General features: G+C 37.4%; 1 protein-coding gene across 2 annotated transcripts in view; it reads left to right on the top strand.

Moving 5' to 3' along the window:
* CHN1 (chimerin 1) overlaps positions 1 to 17,109 on the top strand; it is an 88,474-nt gene that overhangs the window by 31,476 nt on the left and 39,889 nt on the right. Inside the window, exons 1-2 of one of the 2 annotated variants that reach the window (XM_021552393.3) lie at positions 9,930 to 9,991; positions 10,203 to 10,491. In XM_021552393.3, coding sequence (XP_021408068.1) covers positions 9,945 to 9,991; positions 10,203 to 10,491 — 336 coding nt within the window. In that variant the 5' untranslated portion in view covers positions 9,930 to 9,944. Of the gene's footprint in view, positions 1 to 9,929; positions 9,992 to 10,202; positions 10,492 to 17,109 lie in introns of those variants that run through there. The other variant, XM_077785063.1, reaches the window with a different exon arrangement.

Raw genomic sequence — 17,109 nt, 5'->3', positions numbered from 1 at the left:
GGTCAGCTGTTCTTAGTGCAATACTGTAGAATAAATGATTGAGTTTAAAGTGAAGATCTTTAATATTTTTTCTTTGTAAGGTAGGGAAAATGACTCTTACCAAAAAAAAGCTTTTCAGTTTTTAAAGTTGCTGTTGAGTTACTGTAAAATCTGCTTTCCACTTATATAACAAGCTGCATTTTGATCGTCTTATGATGAGCTATTTTTGTCTACTTTCATCCATTATTGGCCAATTAATTTGCATCATGACTTTTCTAAAGGCAGACTACCTTTTAAATCTAAATTTGAAACAAAAGACAGTGGGGTTTTTTCAGAAAATATTTTTTTCAGAATTCGTAACAGAGGAAAAAGTATGTTCTTAAAGAAAAAGAAAATTGTAATTTAAATGTTGGTTTAAGTATAGAAGTTTGACTAAATATTCAGAGCTGTCTTCAAATCAAATTGATGTTCAGAGCCTAAGAAGGCCTGTAAAATTGTGTCAGCTCTGATAAAGGAGAATGAAGCATAAACACAACTGAGAGCAGCAAATCAGCACCCTACTATATTTAATGCCTGTACTTAATCATGGATGCATTCACCAATCTTTACTAATTAATTAATCAATCAGAGAATGCCACTGAAAATGTTTTGCAATCTTGAGATTTAAAAAAAATTACAAATGTGAGAAAACTATCGTAGATGTTTATCTGTATCCATACATAGCAGCAAATCTCTGTTAGAATAAAAAGATATGAAATACATTATAATGTTAATTCAATGTTCTAAGCAGATTAAAATAATGAAAATTCCTAGTTTATTTCTGGAGCTATTAGATCTACTTTTACATTTGGCAAAAATGTAGTACATTGCTTAATGTGAAGACCTATAGCAAATGCCAGTAACAATGGACATGGTTTGCAATGTAGCCTTCTGTGTGGAGAGCTTGTTTAATAATGAGGATGAGGATAAAGAGGAAATGGGTAGAGAGTGTGCTAGTGGTAGGCGTTGAAGTGTGATGGTACTGCATGTTCTTTTGAGCAGATAGCTGCTGTAGCACATTTAATTGGTTACCATGGTTTCCCTTCCTGCAAATTCTATTGTTGTGATACTGAGAATGAATTGAAATAAGGTTCTGCAGCATGATTAAAAAAAAAAAGTAATAATGTGAGCCATGATTATGAGTCATGTTTTCTTTATGTTTGGAGGTTTGGGCACATTGAAGATTATGTAGCACCAGGAAAGAATTCCTCAGGTGACATGAATGTCAAAAATTAGTAATCTTTATTTTAGTCAACCAATTACATGTATTGTGCAAATTCTCAATCTCTAAATTATGAGGTTTTTTTATAAAACTAGCCATTGGCATTTTAAAACGTGACCTAATTAGCAGGCTATTAGAGCATAATGCTGCAAATGAACCTTTTAAGTGTCAGATGACAACTGCTTTGATAGCTGGATGCTGTTTATTTTCAGTGGGCTCTTTTGGGACACATGTGTAGTGCTGTTCCAGAGCACGTGTGGATTGCTGTGGGATTACTTACACATGTAGAATTCAACACCTACAAAAGGCTTCTTGAATTCAGAGATTTAAACTGTTGATCTTTATTCTCCTGAAAAACCTTGTTGTACATACTAGGACATGGGAGAGCAGTTGGGGAAAGAAAAATTGTTTGAAACTACTTTCTACATGATAATAGCTGAATTATGTTTTTCAAATTATGAATGTATCAAAATCTGATCATAGTTTATTCTGTATCTACAGCTGATCTATAAGTAGTCAGAGGGAGCCCAGCAAAGCAGTAGCTAACTGCATCTCTTCACTTTACCATGGTAACAGTATTCTGACATCATGCTAGTTGGTAGGAAAAAATTATAAAGACAATTTTTAAGACTAAACTTTGCATATCTTTCTGTATATTTTTTTACCTGATTTGCAAATGAAGTGATTGGCAGTAGTAAGGGTTGAATTCAGCTTCTAGAATCCTTTCTGAAATAGTCATGCAATATTCCTTGGTTGCTAGCTGAAAAAATAAACCAGGGGAAAAGGTGGTAATAAATTCTGGAGCTTGCTTTTTTGCTTCAAGTAAAACAATTGGCCCTCCATTTAAATGATCTTCCATGTAAAAAGTTTCTTTCCCTACATAAAGTTTCACACTAAATAATTGACTCTGTTAGTTTGTCAATAACATGTAAGGTTCAGCTATCAGTAAACCTGAGGTGTCTGCTTATCATCTGCTTTATTTAAGTGCACCTGGGGACTACTGAAATGGCCTCACTTCAACATATAGAATAATAATAAATAGCTACTAACCTTAATGAGTAATTAACTGGCTACCTAGGTCCTCCCACAGACTAGAATGCTTTTTTTCCTTATGGTTCGTGTCTTCTTGCTGTGTTCCTGTTCTCCTTCCCTCCTCTTCCCATCTGTTGTTGTTGTCAGCTCTGTTTTCTTTTGGCTAGAGTGTCTAATTTATCTTTAGCAATTCAGTTTACTGCAGTCTTGCTCCTGCTGGTGTTCAGCACTTCTCAGAGGAATACTCTCTGCTTCAGTGCGTTGTGAACTTTTTTTGAGAACTTGTCCAAGAGATGCCTGTGCTCAGTGTACACAGCTCATGTTCTTTATGCTGTGTCCTTCACCTGGCTGCAGCTGCTACTGCACACAAAGCTCTGCTGTGCTCTGTGAGCAGCAGACACTGGGCTTGTGGTGCGGTACCGTGGTGGAGCTCAGAAGGTCTGGCCTCACTTCTTGGCTTCATATATGACTTGGCTTTAGGCCATGAAGTTTTGCAGGCCTTATTTCTCCATCAGAGAAGATGTTTTCTCTTCTCTATTGTCTCACATGCTGTTCAGTACAAAAGTCTAGGATATCTTAAAAATGGCCTAGACACACTGAATGTTGTACCCCATCTCTCAGATTACCCCCAGTCACAGCTCCTGGGCAGGAATCTGTGTTGGACTTTGCTGGTTTTATGCTGCATAATGTCTGCCTGGTTTAAAGCTTTTTGGGCAGTGTTGGAGTTGAAATAATTGTTGAAAAAATCAAATTGTAATGCAATCAATTGATAATCAAATTGTCTATGCAAGTACATTGTGCCCTCCTCTCCTGTCAAAGCACATATATCTTTTCTGTCTTCTGCAAGTTCTGCTGGAATGCCTCTTTTTCTCTACTGCTTTTAGAAAATGCCAGGTAGAAATCTATCTGCAAGTTAGTCCTTTTGGTTGGCCTATTGTTTTGTATATTTTTGGAATACATATTTAGAAATGTTTGGCTTTGGAGAAACACCTTTATTCCTGTACTTCATCAGCTGTAGATACTGTGGGTGCTTTATAGACATGTTTTCAAGATAACACACAATAACCTTACGTTGTTGTTTAATGTCATAATTGTTTTCATCAAAACATATATTAATTATTCAAACACCAAAAGAACTGACACCAATAAGTGTTATCTGGCCCAGTTTTCCTTTTCCTTCTCCCTCCTTCATAGTTGGGGAAACTCAGCTGAGTTGAGTATGGTTCCTCCTGATTGGAGAGGTGCTAGGAAGAGAATCAAGCTAATTTTTTTTCTTTTATATCTTGAGATAAATGAACTCTGACAGTTTCAGTAATAAATTGATATCTGCCCTGTTTATTGCTGCACTTGGATGAAAGAAGAAATTGTATTCTAGAAAAACAGAATATAGTAGTAAAAAAGCTATTAATCTTCATTGATGAACTGTTAGTAGCCCCAAGAATTCTAACAATGCATGTTATGTATGCAGAAACCATTTAATTTTATGTTATTATGCTTGTTTATTGTTAAGGAAGGCAGCTTTGAGGAAAAACCATTTAGAGAACAGGATGAATATATTGATGAATCTCACTGTTTGCAAAGAAGTGATGAGTGAGTACTAGAAGATTAGAGGTAGAATACGCTGAGAAAACAAGTTAAGTGAATAGCAAATTCTGTAATACCTTTAAGTTAAGTAAACCTGCATTGTAAGCTTTGAATTAGCAGTGGCTTAAGGCAAATCAGATTTGACAAAATCTCTGTGGTATAGAAATCTTACTGTAGTTTTTTTTTTTTTTAATCTAAGTGAATTTGGATTTTCTTGAGACCCTGTACAACAACCTGCCATGTACCTTAGGAAAAAACACAAACAAACAGGAACAACAGAAAAAACAATGTCATTCCACTCTGCTCTCCAAAAACCTTTTCTGGACTTGCAAAGCTATTTTACAGTAAGAGCATTTATTTGGGTTTTCACTTGATGTCTTCCACTCTGGTTTCCTTGATACACTGAACTAAAATATCCCTATTGTTTTAGAAGGATAAATTAAGAGCAAGTTGCTTTTAGTGTCTTTAGCAAGTCTTTCTAGAGAAAGTCTAGAGAAGCAAAAGAGAAATACGACAGTCATGAGTAACTTTTGAACTAAAAGAGGGTTGATTTAGAGTAGATACTAAAGAAATGTTTTTATGATGAGGGTGGTGAAACACTGAAACAGGTTGCCCAGAGAAGTGGCAGATATTCCATCCCTGGGAAAATTCACTGGACGGGGCTCTGAGCATCCTGGTCTAGGTTAAGATGTCACTGCTTATTGCAGGAGGATTGGGCTGGACAACCTTTAAAGGTGCCTTTCCAACCATTCTTTCACTCTGTGAACTTAAGTTGTTGGAAAAGTTGCTCTAATTGAAACAAAAATGAACATGTTTGAGCATTATTCTGTGGCAGTTTTTTCTTCATAGTACACAATTGCAGTAGAATTCCTGCTACATTTCTGATGTTGTTCTACTTCAAAATATAACAGAAAAACAATGTCATATATGACCTAAAATTAAAATGGTTTACATAGACTAAAATTTGCTTGCACATTTTGAAGTTTGCTGAGCAGACAGTGGTAGGGTTGATACCTTAATTTAGATGAATTGAAACACAGTTCTATTTTAAAGTAATACAAAAGCTCTCTGTAGCACTAAGTCACATGGTAAAATTAACTCTTGGAGAACATTTCGAAAGTCTTATTTATATATTGGGAAACTGTGAAAGTTAGTAACTTTCCTGCTAGTAACATTTCCAGATGATCTTTATTTAGGCAAGCTGGCATAGGTCTCCAAATATGTAAAGAGCATGTAAATGCTCTCATGTAAAGAGAAGATACCAGGCTTTTAATACATTCCCATGAGCATGTAGAATTCAAATCTGTCTTAACCACTAATCACAGTGAGTCTATTTCCAGGAAGCACAGGACTTTCATCAGGTAGAAAACACAGTAAAACAGTGCCAAAACATTGGTATTGATTCTGATTCAACCATCAAATAAATCCCAGAAATTTATATAAGGTTAAATGGAATAAGGCACAGTACTAAGAAGAGGTAATACATCTGTTCAAACCAAACAGATTATTTTCAATTGCTTACCACTGATCAAGAACAGTAACATTTACCTTAAGTATTAAATGGTCTTACTGCATATTAATATCATACCATAGTATTTGATCAGCTGACAATTTTTCAAAATTTTAAGATTGTGAAATCAGCTGTTAATGGTAAAATAATATGTTGAAGCAAAAGAATTATTTTCTAATTTTTTTTTATTAATTTGTGAAATGCCCTATTACAGGTACCAAGGGCTGATAACACTTCATTGTTTTCAGCAACCAGTGCCTGCTTCTGTTGCCCTAGAGCAGTTGTTTTGTCCCTGACAGTGCTTATGATCCATGGGGAAGTGCCACTGCTCTGGTCCTCCCTGCTGCTGTTGGCATGCTATTTATGCAGTATTGTTTTCTGGCTTGGACAAGGAAGTTTGGGCAGTGATGTCTTCAGCCTCCTTTGAGAGAGACTGCTGGGAAGCTTTTGTCAGTGATACCCTACTAGCTCTGAACTTTTTTGTTTGATCCATGTTAGAGGGAGTCGAAGGTTGGCTCTGCATTGGCAGGGGATAGACAGTTTGCAGTACCAGCTCTAAGATCTGATTTCTCTTTGGAAGGATGCCATACTTTTTCCATGCTGAACTCAAGTATCATGCATTCAGCCAGGGGTGCTACTGGGTTTTAGGGATAACTTTACACTAAATTGATGTTCATCAAGCAACAGTCAGCTAGCCAGTACTGCCCTTCCAAATGGCTCTGGAAAACTGTCCATAGTGGCTGTACTCTGCCACCCTTCCCAGCCATATCAGCAAGGATTTTTTGTCTCCATTTGTATCAACCCCCAATGCATTTCATTGCATTTATCTATATTGTGTTCTTGTAAAATACTGCTCAGGTTTCAAATACTATGTTATTTGTCAGGCAGGTATTCTGGGAGGTTGGCAAGTTCCACAGTTCTCTGGCCATCGTCAGAAATGTTGTTGCCAATGAATATATAAAAAAAAAAAATCAGCTGCTCTCAGGAGCTGGAGACCTTCAGGGATAATTGTTTAGAAGAGGTTTTGGCTGCATGCAAGGCTTGTCTTTCTTTGACAAGAAAATGGGCCAGAAGTGGATCTATGGAATAATTTGTCTTCACTCCCAAGAACACAGCATGATTAAGAGACACTTGTGATTGCAAGATTCCTTATATTCCTGTGGCTTTTTATGGAGTGTCAAGACTCTAGTCATAAGTGTTGGTTGTGAGTTTTCAGAAAATAGAACTGAAATTCTGGCACCGAATTTTAAGAAAGAGTTCTGCCTTCTGGCTACAAAGCACATGAAGACTCTTTCTCCAAGGGAAGATTAAGTCCAAGTGACCTTTAGGCTCAGTCTTAAATTTTCCCAGATCAGTGTATGAAGTTGCTTGAAACTAAGAACACAAATAGTCCTGAGGGGTATTCATTTGTCATTTGATTGCAGCTATGCATTCTAAACAGTGCCCGTGTCTAGAAATTCTTCTCATCATAAAATAGCCTGTGAAAATGGTGAATAGCTACTGTACAATTCTGTATGTGGACTATAAAATTCGTCCTCTCAAATGGTAAGGGAGTGTACCTGTGCTCTTTATCCTTCCCTTCTTCCTTTTGTTTCTTTACTGAATGATGCATACAGGTAGGTGGCTGATTCTGAGGCTACCTCAGAATGTCTCTCATGTTATGATACCTAATTCAACTTCTCAGTCCTTTATTATCTTTTATTACCAGCCACATTTACTCTACTGTTTAATACATTTTCTCACGTTATCTACTCTGCCCCACTGGCAACCAAAGGAACTAGGCAGTGATTGCTTTTCAGACAACTTGGAATAAAAAAAGTCTTTTATCTGTAGTCCTGCTGCTTGCAAACAAATGCACAGTGGACACAATGAGACTGTTTGACATGTCAGATATCTAATTCTTTTTCTTGGAAAAACATCTGATGTTCCCCTGTATAAAGCAAAAGAGGACATACTTTATCTGTGTCCCACTTTCTACTTATTAAACAAAAAACAGCTGGTACTAGTACTTGCCTTTAGGAGGAGAGCATCAGGAAGTTGAAATATCAAATCTTGTCTCGACTTAGTTGCCACAGTGATGTATAATTAACTAGGCTGCAGGAATGCTGCAGAAAGTAAACATAAGGAAATAGTCTTGTTAGTGGAAAAATTTAAACCAATGTTTTAAGCAGGATTGAAGATTAAGTCTTTACTGATAATTTTCAATTGAACATGTATTTTTTTAATATTGTAATTTGATAAAAATAATGTAATTATGTGGTCAGGAAAAAATTTAAATTAATGTGAAAGAAATAAAACCATATTTTGAGACACATTATTGACAGTACAGTCTTTGTGAAAGACTGATGTTTCATTGATTTGTGGAGATTTTGGGGGTTTATTGCCTAGTAGGATTCTATTTGAAAATGAGTACCTTTCTCCATAACATATCCAATTAGAAAAGACTAGAGAAAAATTGATTTGGAACAAATAGGAAATTAGATAAAGGCAAACCATTCATCTCTTGGAAACTCTGTTCTTTACAGTATCTCTCAATGACACACTTCATGTGCAGCAGTCTGAACAGATCTACGGCATAGGGGCTGCTCAGGAAAATACACGTGGAGTAGGAGGGTGCACCTTCTGACCCTGTGGGAGAGAAAACGAACCTTTTAAGAAGTTCTGTCTCTTTTCTGCATTTGATCATCTTGTTCTTCAGAACAGGAGTTCAGAACCAGACAAAACTGGTTTTAGATTTTGAGGATGTTGCTAAAATCAAAACACTGTGTACTTAGTAATAGGCCTTGTGATGTGCCTTATCCTCTCTTGATAAAATTAGTGTAATACTTTTTCTTCTAGAAAACTAAGAGAAATAAGTGACCTCCAGCTTGCTTGAAACTCTGCTTATGTAGTCAGAGCAGATGTTACTGATTAGAGCAGCAGTTCACCTGCATCTCTGAATATAAGTCATTCTAATGTATATGTCATTTAAGGCCCATTATTCTTCACCTTCAAACTTATTTGGTTCTCCCGATGAAGTGAGAACCATCAAGGTGCTTGCATGTGCTCAATGTGCATTATTCCCACTGACTTGAGCAGATGACAGTGAAGGTTGCTTTACTTTGGCACTGCAAAGTGCTGAGCACTCTTGGCTCATGTGGACTTCTCTGACAGTCAAGGGTGTCTTGTGGTCAAAGCTTGTTTGCCATACACTGTGTTGAGTGTAAAGGTGCCATGAAGAGTAAGTCTGAATACATCTACCCCTTCTGCTATAACTTAGGACGTTATCTTTCTACTTTCTGAATTACTTGTATTCACTCAGAACTGCATCTTGTGATGCAGTAAAAACTTTGAGTAAAAACATATTTCTTTCTGTCATTTTGTAATGTCTCATGTTTGATTCAATGAACTTTTAGTTTGTATGGCATAAAAATATGCATGGAAGTACCAGTTAATCTGCAGGAAAATGCCCACGTAGTTCCTGCACATTGTGTCCCCTTTCCTTACTGAGCAGGATGCAGATTCCATTTATATTTGAGTGTTTTGCAGAAACAGCAGCTTCTGAAGTTGCTGTCACTGTCAGAACTATTGACAGGGTGATGGGAAGGTTTGGCATTTTGATGTAGAGCAGAGAAAAAAATATGGATTCCAGAACCATGTATTTTTTGTCCATATTTGCAAGAAGAATGTAATATTTCACCTGAGGCAAGGTCTAAAATTATGCATTCCCCTGTTTGGTGAGGCCCAGCTGAGAAGAGGAACCACTTCAGCAAAATATCATTATTTACTGTGTTCCTTAACATCTCCAATGAAGCATTTGATTGTAAAGTGAAACCAATCCATCCTTTCAAATTTAGTTGTTAATACTTATTTGGCACATCTGACCTCATAAGAGGGCCCAATACCCTTGCTACTGTCTGAGCACAGAACAGCACTGGAGTGAGCTGTGAAAGCAGCTTCTTGCCTCCATCTTCTCTACAGGAAATGTTGCCAAGTGCAAACACTAGTGTGTTTTCACATGTTTAAACTGCTTTGAGGCAGAAAATGGTTGCAGATTCTAAGTGCAGTCTTTAAAAATATGCTGCTGTTCAGGTAAATTCAGCATTCTTGCAGTTGCAAAGAGCCTTTATGAAAATGCTGTTCCATCCTGATGCAGAATGGCTGGTGTTGGATAGCTTTTGTGTTATATATCCTGTATATTACAAAGATTTGCTTGAAGCTTGGGACTTAACAAGCATAACACAGAAGGACTTTTGTACAAAGCCTGAAGAGTTAGTCCTGGGCCTTTGGCCAGGAATAAAGAATGCTTGCCCTTGTGCCATTTTGTCCTGTGCTGCTCCGGTTCTGGCAGCAGTTCTGCTTCAGTGTAATTGTTGGCACTGGAGCTCAGCTGAACCCTGAGTGGCCTCTTCCTGCAAGCAAGCAGGGGAGCAGAGGTCCGAGACGGCACCAGAGCTGCGTATTGATCGGCTGCAATAGAGGGCTCTTGTGAGAGCCCTGCAGATCAGAGCCAAGCATATTGACTACACTGATTAAGTAGCGAAGCACTAAAAAAAACCATAAGGAGTGTGAAGTAATTTTTCAGTTTTTCCATAGATAATGGAAAGGCTAAAAGAATACCAGAACAAACAGCTCCTTCTGGGACAGTAACTGCTTTGGCTATCTATCTGCACTTGTTGGTCTCTCCTTCCTATCTGTGCTAAGTAGCAGTTCCCTAGCTCGGCTGGACCAGACACAGAGCATAGTCACAGCTTTAAGTGATAAAGTGTTTTTAATTGTTTGCAAAGGCTTGCTTACTCTTATTTATTCTGCTTACTGTTCTTTAAAAAAAACAACTTTCCCATTTCATTGAGGCAGATTTGGAAGTCAAACCAGAAACTTCAGACTCTACTACGATGGAAAACACTTTGTTGGGGAGAAACGTTTTGAGTCCATCCATGACCTGGTGACAGATGGATTGATTACTCTTTATATTGAAACGAAGGCAGCTGAATACATTTCCAAGATGACAATTAATCCAATTTATGAACACGTAGGATATACAACCTTAAACAGAGAGCCAGCACACAAAAAGCATATGCCAACCCTGAGAGATGAACATGATGGCAAAGAGTCTACAGGAGAGGATGAGGTAGCAGAAAAGAGGGTAAGCAATTGTTAACCCACATTTTTTTTCCTGTTAGACTTTTAATTTTGTACTTTTAACCTTTCCCCTCTACTATAAGTACTAAAGGTCTCTGCTGCTGTTTAGTCTACATAGTTATTTCCAGTGTTACATTAACAGTAATATTTAAACTGCTTATAGAATTTTGTGATGGTAATTTTTGCATATTGCAAATTTTCATGATTTGGAGGTTAGTTATTTGTCATTGTGATTCTTTAGGTGTTTTTATAGTTATGGATGTTACCATTAAGCCACTCCTTTATTTCAAATGGGCAGAGAATATTTAATTTTTAAATTGTTTACAGTATATAAGACAATTGCATTTTATTTCTTATTTCGATTTCCCCCAAATGCATTCGATAATCTATTCAGCAGTCTGCATATAATGAGTAAAGTTGCCCATATTATAAATAAGACTGTTCATTAAGTTGATAAAATGTTAAAACATTTCACTTGGCTAAGTTCAGCCTGTCAGAAGCTGACAGAGCTATTTTTGGCCTCAGCCAGATTTACAAAGAGGAATTGCTCTCTTCAGAGAGTTGCAGTATCAGCTGAGAAGTAATTGCATCCTGGATTATAAAAGAAAAACGAAGAAGAAAAAAATTTTAGAACCAGTGAACATAAAAATATTAAGGGATGTTGGGAATGTACTGGGCAGACAAAGAAGCTGCCTGAAATTTCATCTGTGTTTCAGAGACTAAACATAAAAGGAAACCATAATGTAAACTCCCTTGTGTTAAATGAAGTACTTTGCTTACTGAAAATCTGAAAAATGAAAGTATTTTTTAAAGTTATTTTTACACACCTGTAGGTGTTTATGCATATATAATAGTCTGATTCAATATTTCCCTTTTTCACAAACTTCAGAATGATACACATTAGGCCTATCTAATATGCTTATAGTGTGTAGAAGAAATGCTAACCTTAGTTGGGATCTTCTGTCTCTCCAATCAGAAATATGTGATTTTATTTTTTGTGGATGTGGAGGAAAGTTCTGACTGACAATTTCCAACATACATGGCTATTACAGTGCAACTAAGCTCCATACAGAGTCCACAGAGAGAGAGGCTCATAGCTTTGGTCCTTCAAATCCTCCTTCAGCAGAATCTGTCATTCTGCACTGAATTTGCTGAGAGATGAAGCACCCAACTTAGCTTAAAGTATGAATCTTCACTGTTATCAGATCATTTTGACAAAAGAAATACTGCTGGGATATTGAAGCTAGCTGACCACATTTAATATCCAATTTCTCGCCTGTTAGGTAGCAGCAGTAGAGGGGTGAGTTATCACTTACAGTTCCTGACAGCCGCTGCTTCCAGTGTGCTGTTTCAAATGCTTTTTTTTTTTTTTTTTTTTTTTTGCATATTATCATAGACAGTTTATTATAATGCAAAGCCTGGGTAAAAATCTTCTCTAAGTCTTCTAGAAGTTACCACTTTGGGTTTCCTTGGTAAAATTATCTTTTCCTGCATTTAGGAACTTTCAAGTGACAGCAGAACTCTGTTCTGTTACATTTTTTAGATTGATGAAAGAGTGTTCATAGTAAAGGAATTTCAGTGATTAGTGTTGAAGAATGCTGTTTTCAACATAGATTACATTGTGTTATGTCACTCACCAACACAGTATACATACATTTTTCATTAAATAGCTCAAAGACTATTGAATATTTCTGAAAGATTGAAATTTTACGTGAAAAACCTTTAGACAGCTTAGACACATAATCTCTGCATCCCACTCCCTTCCAAATGAATTTACAAATGATTTACGGGGCTTCAGCCACAAAACAGTTCAACAGCAGTGGTGTTTTCAGTCCTGAAGCCCAGGTTTTAATACTCTTCTTTATTTTGTCTTGGAACTATATTGATGTGAACACACTGAGGCACACAGACATGACAGGATAATTCGATGTGGAGATTTCAGTTTACTTTTTGAGTCACTGTCTAGTTGTGATTGCTATCTGTGGCTGCATGGGGACAGTACAGTTTGATTTTTCTCTCCATGGAGTGGCACAGAGGGGACATCTTCGCTGTCTTTGCACTTCTCAAGGTTTTGGTGGGAAGATGGCACAGATTTTCCTGCATGTCACTTCACCCAGCAAATCACCAAGGAGAGTAAGGCATTCAGCCCATGACCAACACCTGATCCCACTACCAACCTCAGCATTTGGAACAAGCAGCTGTTTATAAATAGGTCAAGTAGTTTTTCTTTCTTTCTGGTGGCAGGGGTGGCAGGTTGATTCCTGTTGTCCAATATGAAGAGAATATCATTGAGTAGCAATGAACCAAAGAAAATTCTTCAGAGTTCAACACAAATAAACCCCAGTGTCGTATGGCCCAAGCAGCAAGATCTGTGTGCCCATTAGCCCCATAGTGAGGATGAAAATTTCCTCAGTGATTACAGCATCTAGCAATTAATGCATCTTTATTAGTTTTGTAATGTAGTCACACAGCTTCTCTCTGCTCTGTATGCTTCTTTCTCTGTAAAGAGAGAAAGAAGTCTGGGTCTTTAACGTGATCATCTGATCATTTTGAGCCAAATTATGTTCCCAGATTTGCAGGCTCTGAGGCTGTTCAGATACAAATCTAAATTTGTGTCTGTAACTGTTGCCCAGTCATGTGTGGGTGGTGTATGGAATATAAGTCCATCAGAAGAAGGAAAGAAAAGACACAAAAACACAGAGTCTGTGGAACAGCTGGTGGGAATGGAGTCTCACTTTCTGCCATGGAAACTGGGCAGCTAGAGAATACACCCCAAGCTTGAGAATGAAATATTAAAGGGCACTCACCCAGTCTTCAGTTTGGTGTGGGGAAGGAGCAGGAAATGCTGCATTTTGTGTTAGATGCCTCCCAGCAGGCACTTGTAATATTTTATTTGTTCCCTGCTCTTTCTGTAATTAATGTAGAGTAGAAGAATTCAGTATGTGTTGGGTGACACTTTTCATTTGCAATATACTAAAAAGGAGCCCTAGTAAAGGGGAAAGATTTAAAGACTGAAAGAGATGAAAAGTCAAAACTTATGCAATCATTAGATAAGGACTGAAAGACACAAATTGCAATACTCCTGAGTTGTACAAGAGACCATATTGTGGCATGATTTAAGATGCAATTTTTGATGGGAAAATATAACAGCATGTGCTTCACTGATAATGAGAAAGAATATAACTGCATACTGTGTTCAAGTATACATTAAAAGTTTAAATTTCTGATTAATGGTTTAATGCTTTTCCTAACCTATGAAGGAATTACTAATTAGTCAAGACATAACTGGAGGAGGAGAGACTGAAAACAGGAGAATGCTTAAATGTCCCAAATAGACATTTTAGCTGTTGCACTAAAAAGGTGATGCTGGTTCTCAAAACAGTCTGCGAATTGTTTAGAACTCAATTGTGAGGCCATCATGGTCTGTGCATTAAGAGAGGGCTAAGCATGATTTAAAAGAGGGTTTTCCTTGTAGATTCAATCTGTATGACCTAGTGTGGAAGAGGAAATAATAGCCAGTATCACAAGATTTAGTATTCTACCTGTGCTTTGAATACTGATGGGTCTCTGAAAATTCTCTACTCTCAAAGGCAATTATGGCCTTAGAGCAGATGACTTAATTCAGTTAAACACCTTATAAAAATAGTAGCTCTTAGAAATTAGTAAATACCTAGAAACATATATCAAAGTCCCTCTTTAGAGCCTTGCAAAACACTGTTTTTTTCATTTTGACATGTTTTTGATTTCTTTATAATATGTATAATGTGTAAGAAGTTGTATGAGTAGTTCAAGATTTAATATTTGTTATGAAAAAATGAAATCATTACTTATGAGTTATCCTGTCTTTCAAAATGAAATGCTGGGGTAAATGTTAGGATAGCAACTGAATTACATCTATTCATGTTTACTTTGTAGTATGTGCTATTTCTTCAAGAAACTTCAGTGGCTGCAAATCAATTAAAGACCCCTTCTAGACTGTACTACATTCCATTAAATTCCTATAGATGGAAGAATTGTGGCAGCAGTCACCCAGCAAAAGCAATCTTCTTTTCCTGTTTTCAATTACCTTAGTTGGTGATACCATTTTTTCCTCTATAGTGAAGAAGGCTGATTTTCTGCAACTCTGTGCAAGGAGATCTGATAATGTAGATCTGTATAATTTTAGTAGGAAACATGCTTTTATACCTGCCTCCAAAGATAATCCAGATCACAAGGTTAAGTGTGATCTGTGTACATTTCTAATAAATTCATAACAGACTCCACATACAAAATCAAGGATGATAGTTTCAGGTGTTTGCAGAGGGACCAGTCTTATTTTCCAACATTAAATTAACACTTCTATTTTCATTAATGAAACTACTATTTTTCTACTTTTGGTCTCAGTCAAATATACTTAAACCTTTCCTTCACCACAGCTTATTTTATCTTCAGGGACAGCACATGAGAGGCTGTAGCTGAGGAAGTTGCAGTAGCTGGCATAGAAGTACAGGCACCTTATCGAGGCCTGTGATAGAGGAAGACAGCTTTGAATGGCACTGGTTGGTGCCCAGTAATGCCAATTCTGGAACTGATTGGTGCTAAAAAAAAAACTTGGTCTTAATAATAGGGAGCAAAGTGTGCTTTTGAGAGCTGAAGCAATCTTCATGCTGGAAGTTGTTTGAAATATTTCCTTTACTTGAATTAACTTCAAAGATGGCTGTATAATGTACACAACATCTAAACAAGCCATAGCTGTAACAAGCGTAATGATTAAGCAATAATGTTTTTAAAAGTGCAGCTAATGAATGTTTACCTTAAAGTACATTTAAAGGATACTGAGCACTGAAGAATCCCATGGGTTAACTGGAGGAGATTGTCAACTCTTTTCTCACAAATGTTCCTTTCCAGTCCCTGCGCGGGTGTCCATGACAATCACTCTGTAACTTTAATGTAATTTATAAATAAAACATAACTCTGTGGAAGGCAGAAACTTCTATTTATTTCTTCTGGGTTTAGCCCATCTTTCAGCAGAGACTTCAAAGCACAGACAATTTTGTCAATTCTGAGAAAGTTCTTAGCAGGATGAAAGACAAGCCTACTTTTTAGGTAGCTGCTCTAGCATATCAGCAACATCATGCCCAGAAGAGATTGCCCCAGTCTTCCTCATCTCTCCTTTCTGTGCATTAGCATTTTTGTTGGTGAGGAACCAGTGCCATGTATGGTATTATATGTGGCACATACAGTCCAAACTAAGACTGCAAATGGTTATGATGCATTTTTACAAACATAAATGGTTTTAATTTAGCCCTGTGTTTATTAATACCCAGGAAAGGAGAGTTAAGTGCACATGTTGCCCAGTGTACAGACATCAGCACAAAGAAAATTTTCTCCAAACTGCAGAGTGATTTTTCTACTTATAATCACCAAGAGTAACCCAAACCCTTATTTGTGTTCATTATGGCAATAAAATTGATTTACTAAAAAAGCTTGTATAAACTGATTTGGTTTTAAGATTCAGAGCTTCCAAATGAAGCATGCACTTTGCTCATTTAAACCCCAGGTCACACACAGAATATCTAGTTTTCTCTTATCAGTATCTCATGCTTATAAAAGATAAACTAGGGAGCAAAACTTGTTTTTTTAAGGGTCTGTAACTGGACTTCCAGTGTTAAACACTGTTCCATAGTTCTCTGGTTTCTCCCAGGACAAATTCTTTCTGTTGGTGCCAGCTCTGGTTCATGCCCAGCTGTGCTCGGTTGATTCCTGCAGGTTGCAAGTGGCCTCCTGGCTGATTGCAGTGAGCCTTGCAGGACTTGCCTGCCTGCCTCTGTGTGTGTGTCTGCACCTCCAGAGCACATTAATGTAATGCTTACACCATAATGTGGGGGATTAATGTGAACTAAAAGCTGTGTGCTCGTGTTGGTAGCCCAATGTTGCTGATCCAGTGTTACAAGGGTCAGAACAAATAAGGCTCCACAGCCTGCCTGTGGTCAGCCTGCATTTCAAGCAGACACTGCAGCTCCTGTTGCTGTGCTACTCCTGTAGAGGTGTTCCCTATGTTCTGAAGGTAAACACAGCTGAGGATCAGCACCCTGCTTCAGCCTTTTCTCATGGCTACAAGTCTCTTCACTGCTTGCTGAGATGACCTTTCAAGTTACTTTCTGCTTTTTCAGTGAAGTGGGGCTCTTTTATGATCTGACATGTGAGATGTATACACAAAGATACAGTCTTCAGAAAGTTTGGTGTCAAATTATATTGAGACAGGCAGCTGCCATGTGAAATTGAGTGTGGCTAGTCCTTCAGACTCACACATCAGACCTTCAGCAGAAATGTGGTGAGTAATTACCCTCAGCATATGCCCTGTGCCTGATTGAGCCTTTGTAAGATGAATAGTGTGCAGAACTGTTAAAAAGGCTGTAAAGCAGTACAGTTGCTGTGCAATTAATTCTGAAGTATAATGCTTGTGTTGTTACTGATAAAATGAAGCCATTAGCAGTGAATAAACTGTTACTCTTTTCCTGTGTTTCTCGGTGTTGTGAGGTCAGTCAGTGTGAAGCCCTCCCCTCAGTTCTTTTCAGGGCTTCTAATGCTTGGTGGTTTGGATTCGGGCTATGTTTTTAATACCCTTCAAAAAGTATTGTAT

The sequence above is a fragment of the Lonchura striata genome, chromosome 8, assembly GCF_046129695.1.
Source record: "Lonchura striata isolate bLonStr1 chromosome 8, bLonStr1.mat, whole genome shotgun sequence".
NCBI classification, from domain to species: Eukaryota; Metazoa; Chordata; class Aves; order Passeriformes; family Estrildidae; genus Lonchura; species Lonchura striata.
Note: the sequence above shows the minus strand (reverse complement) of the source record. Positions and strands in the feature narration are given on the sequence as shown.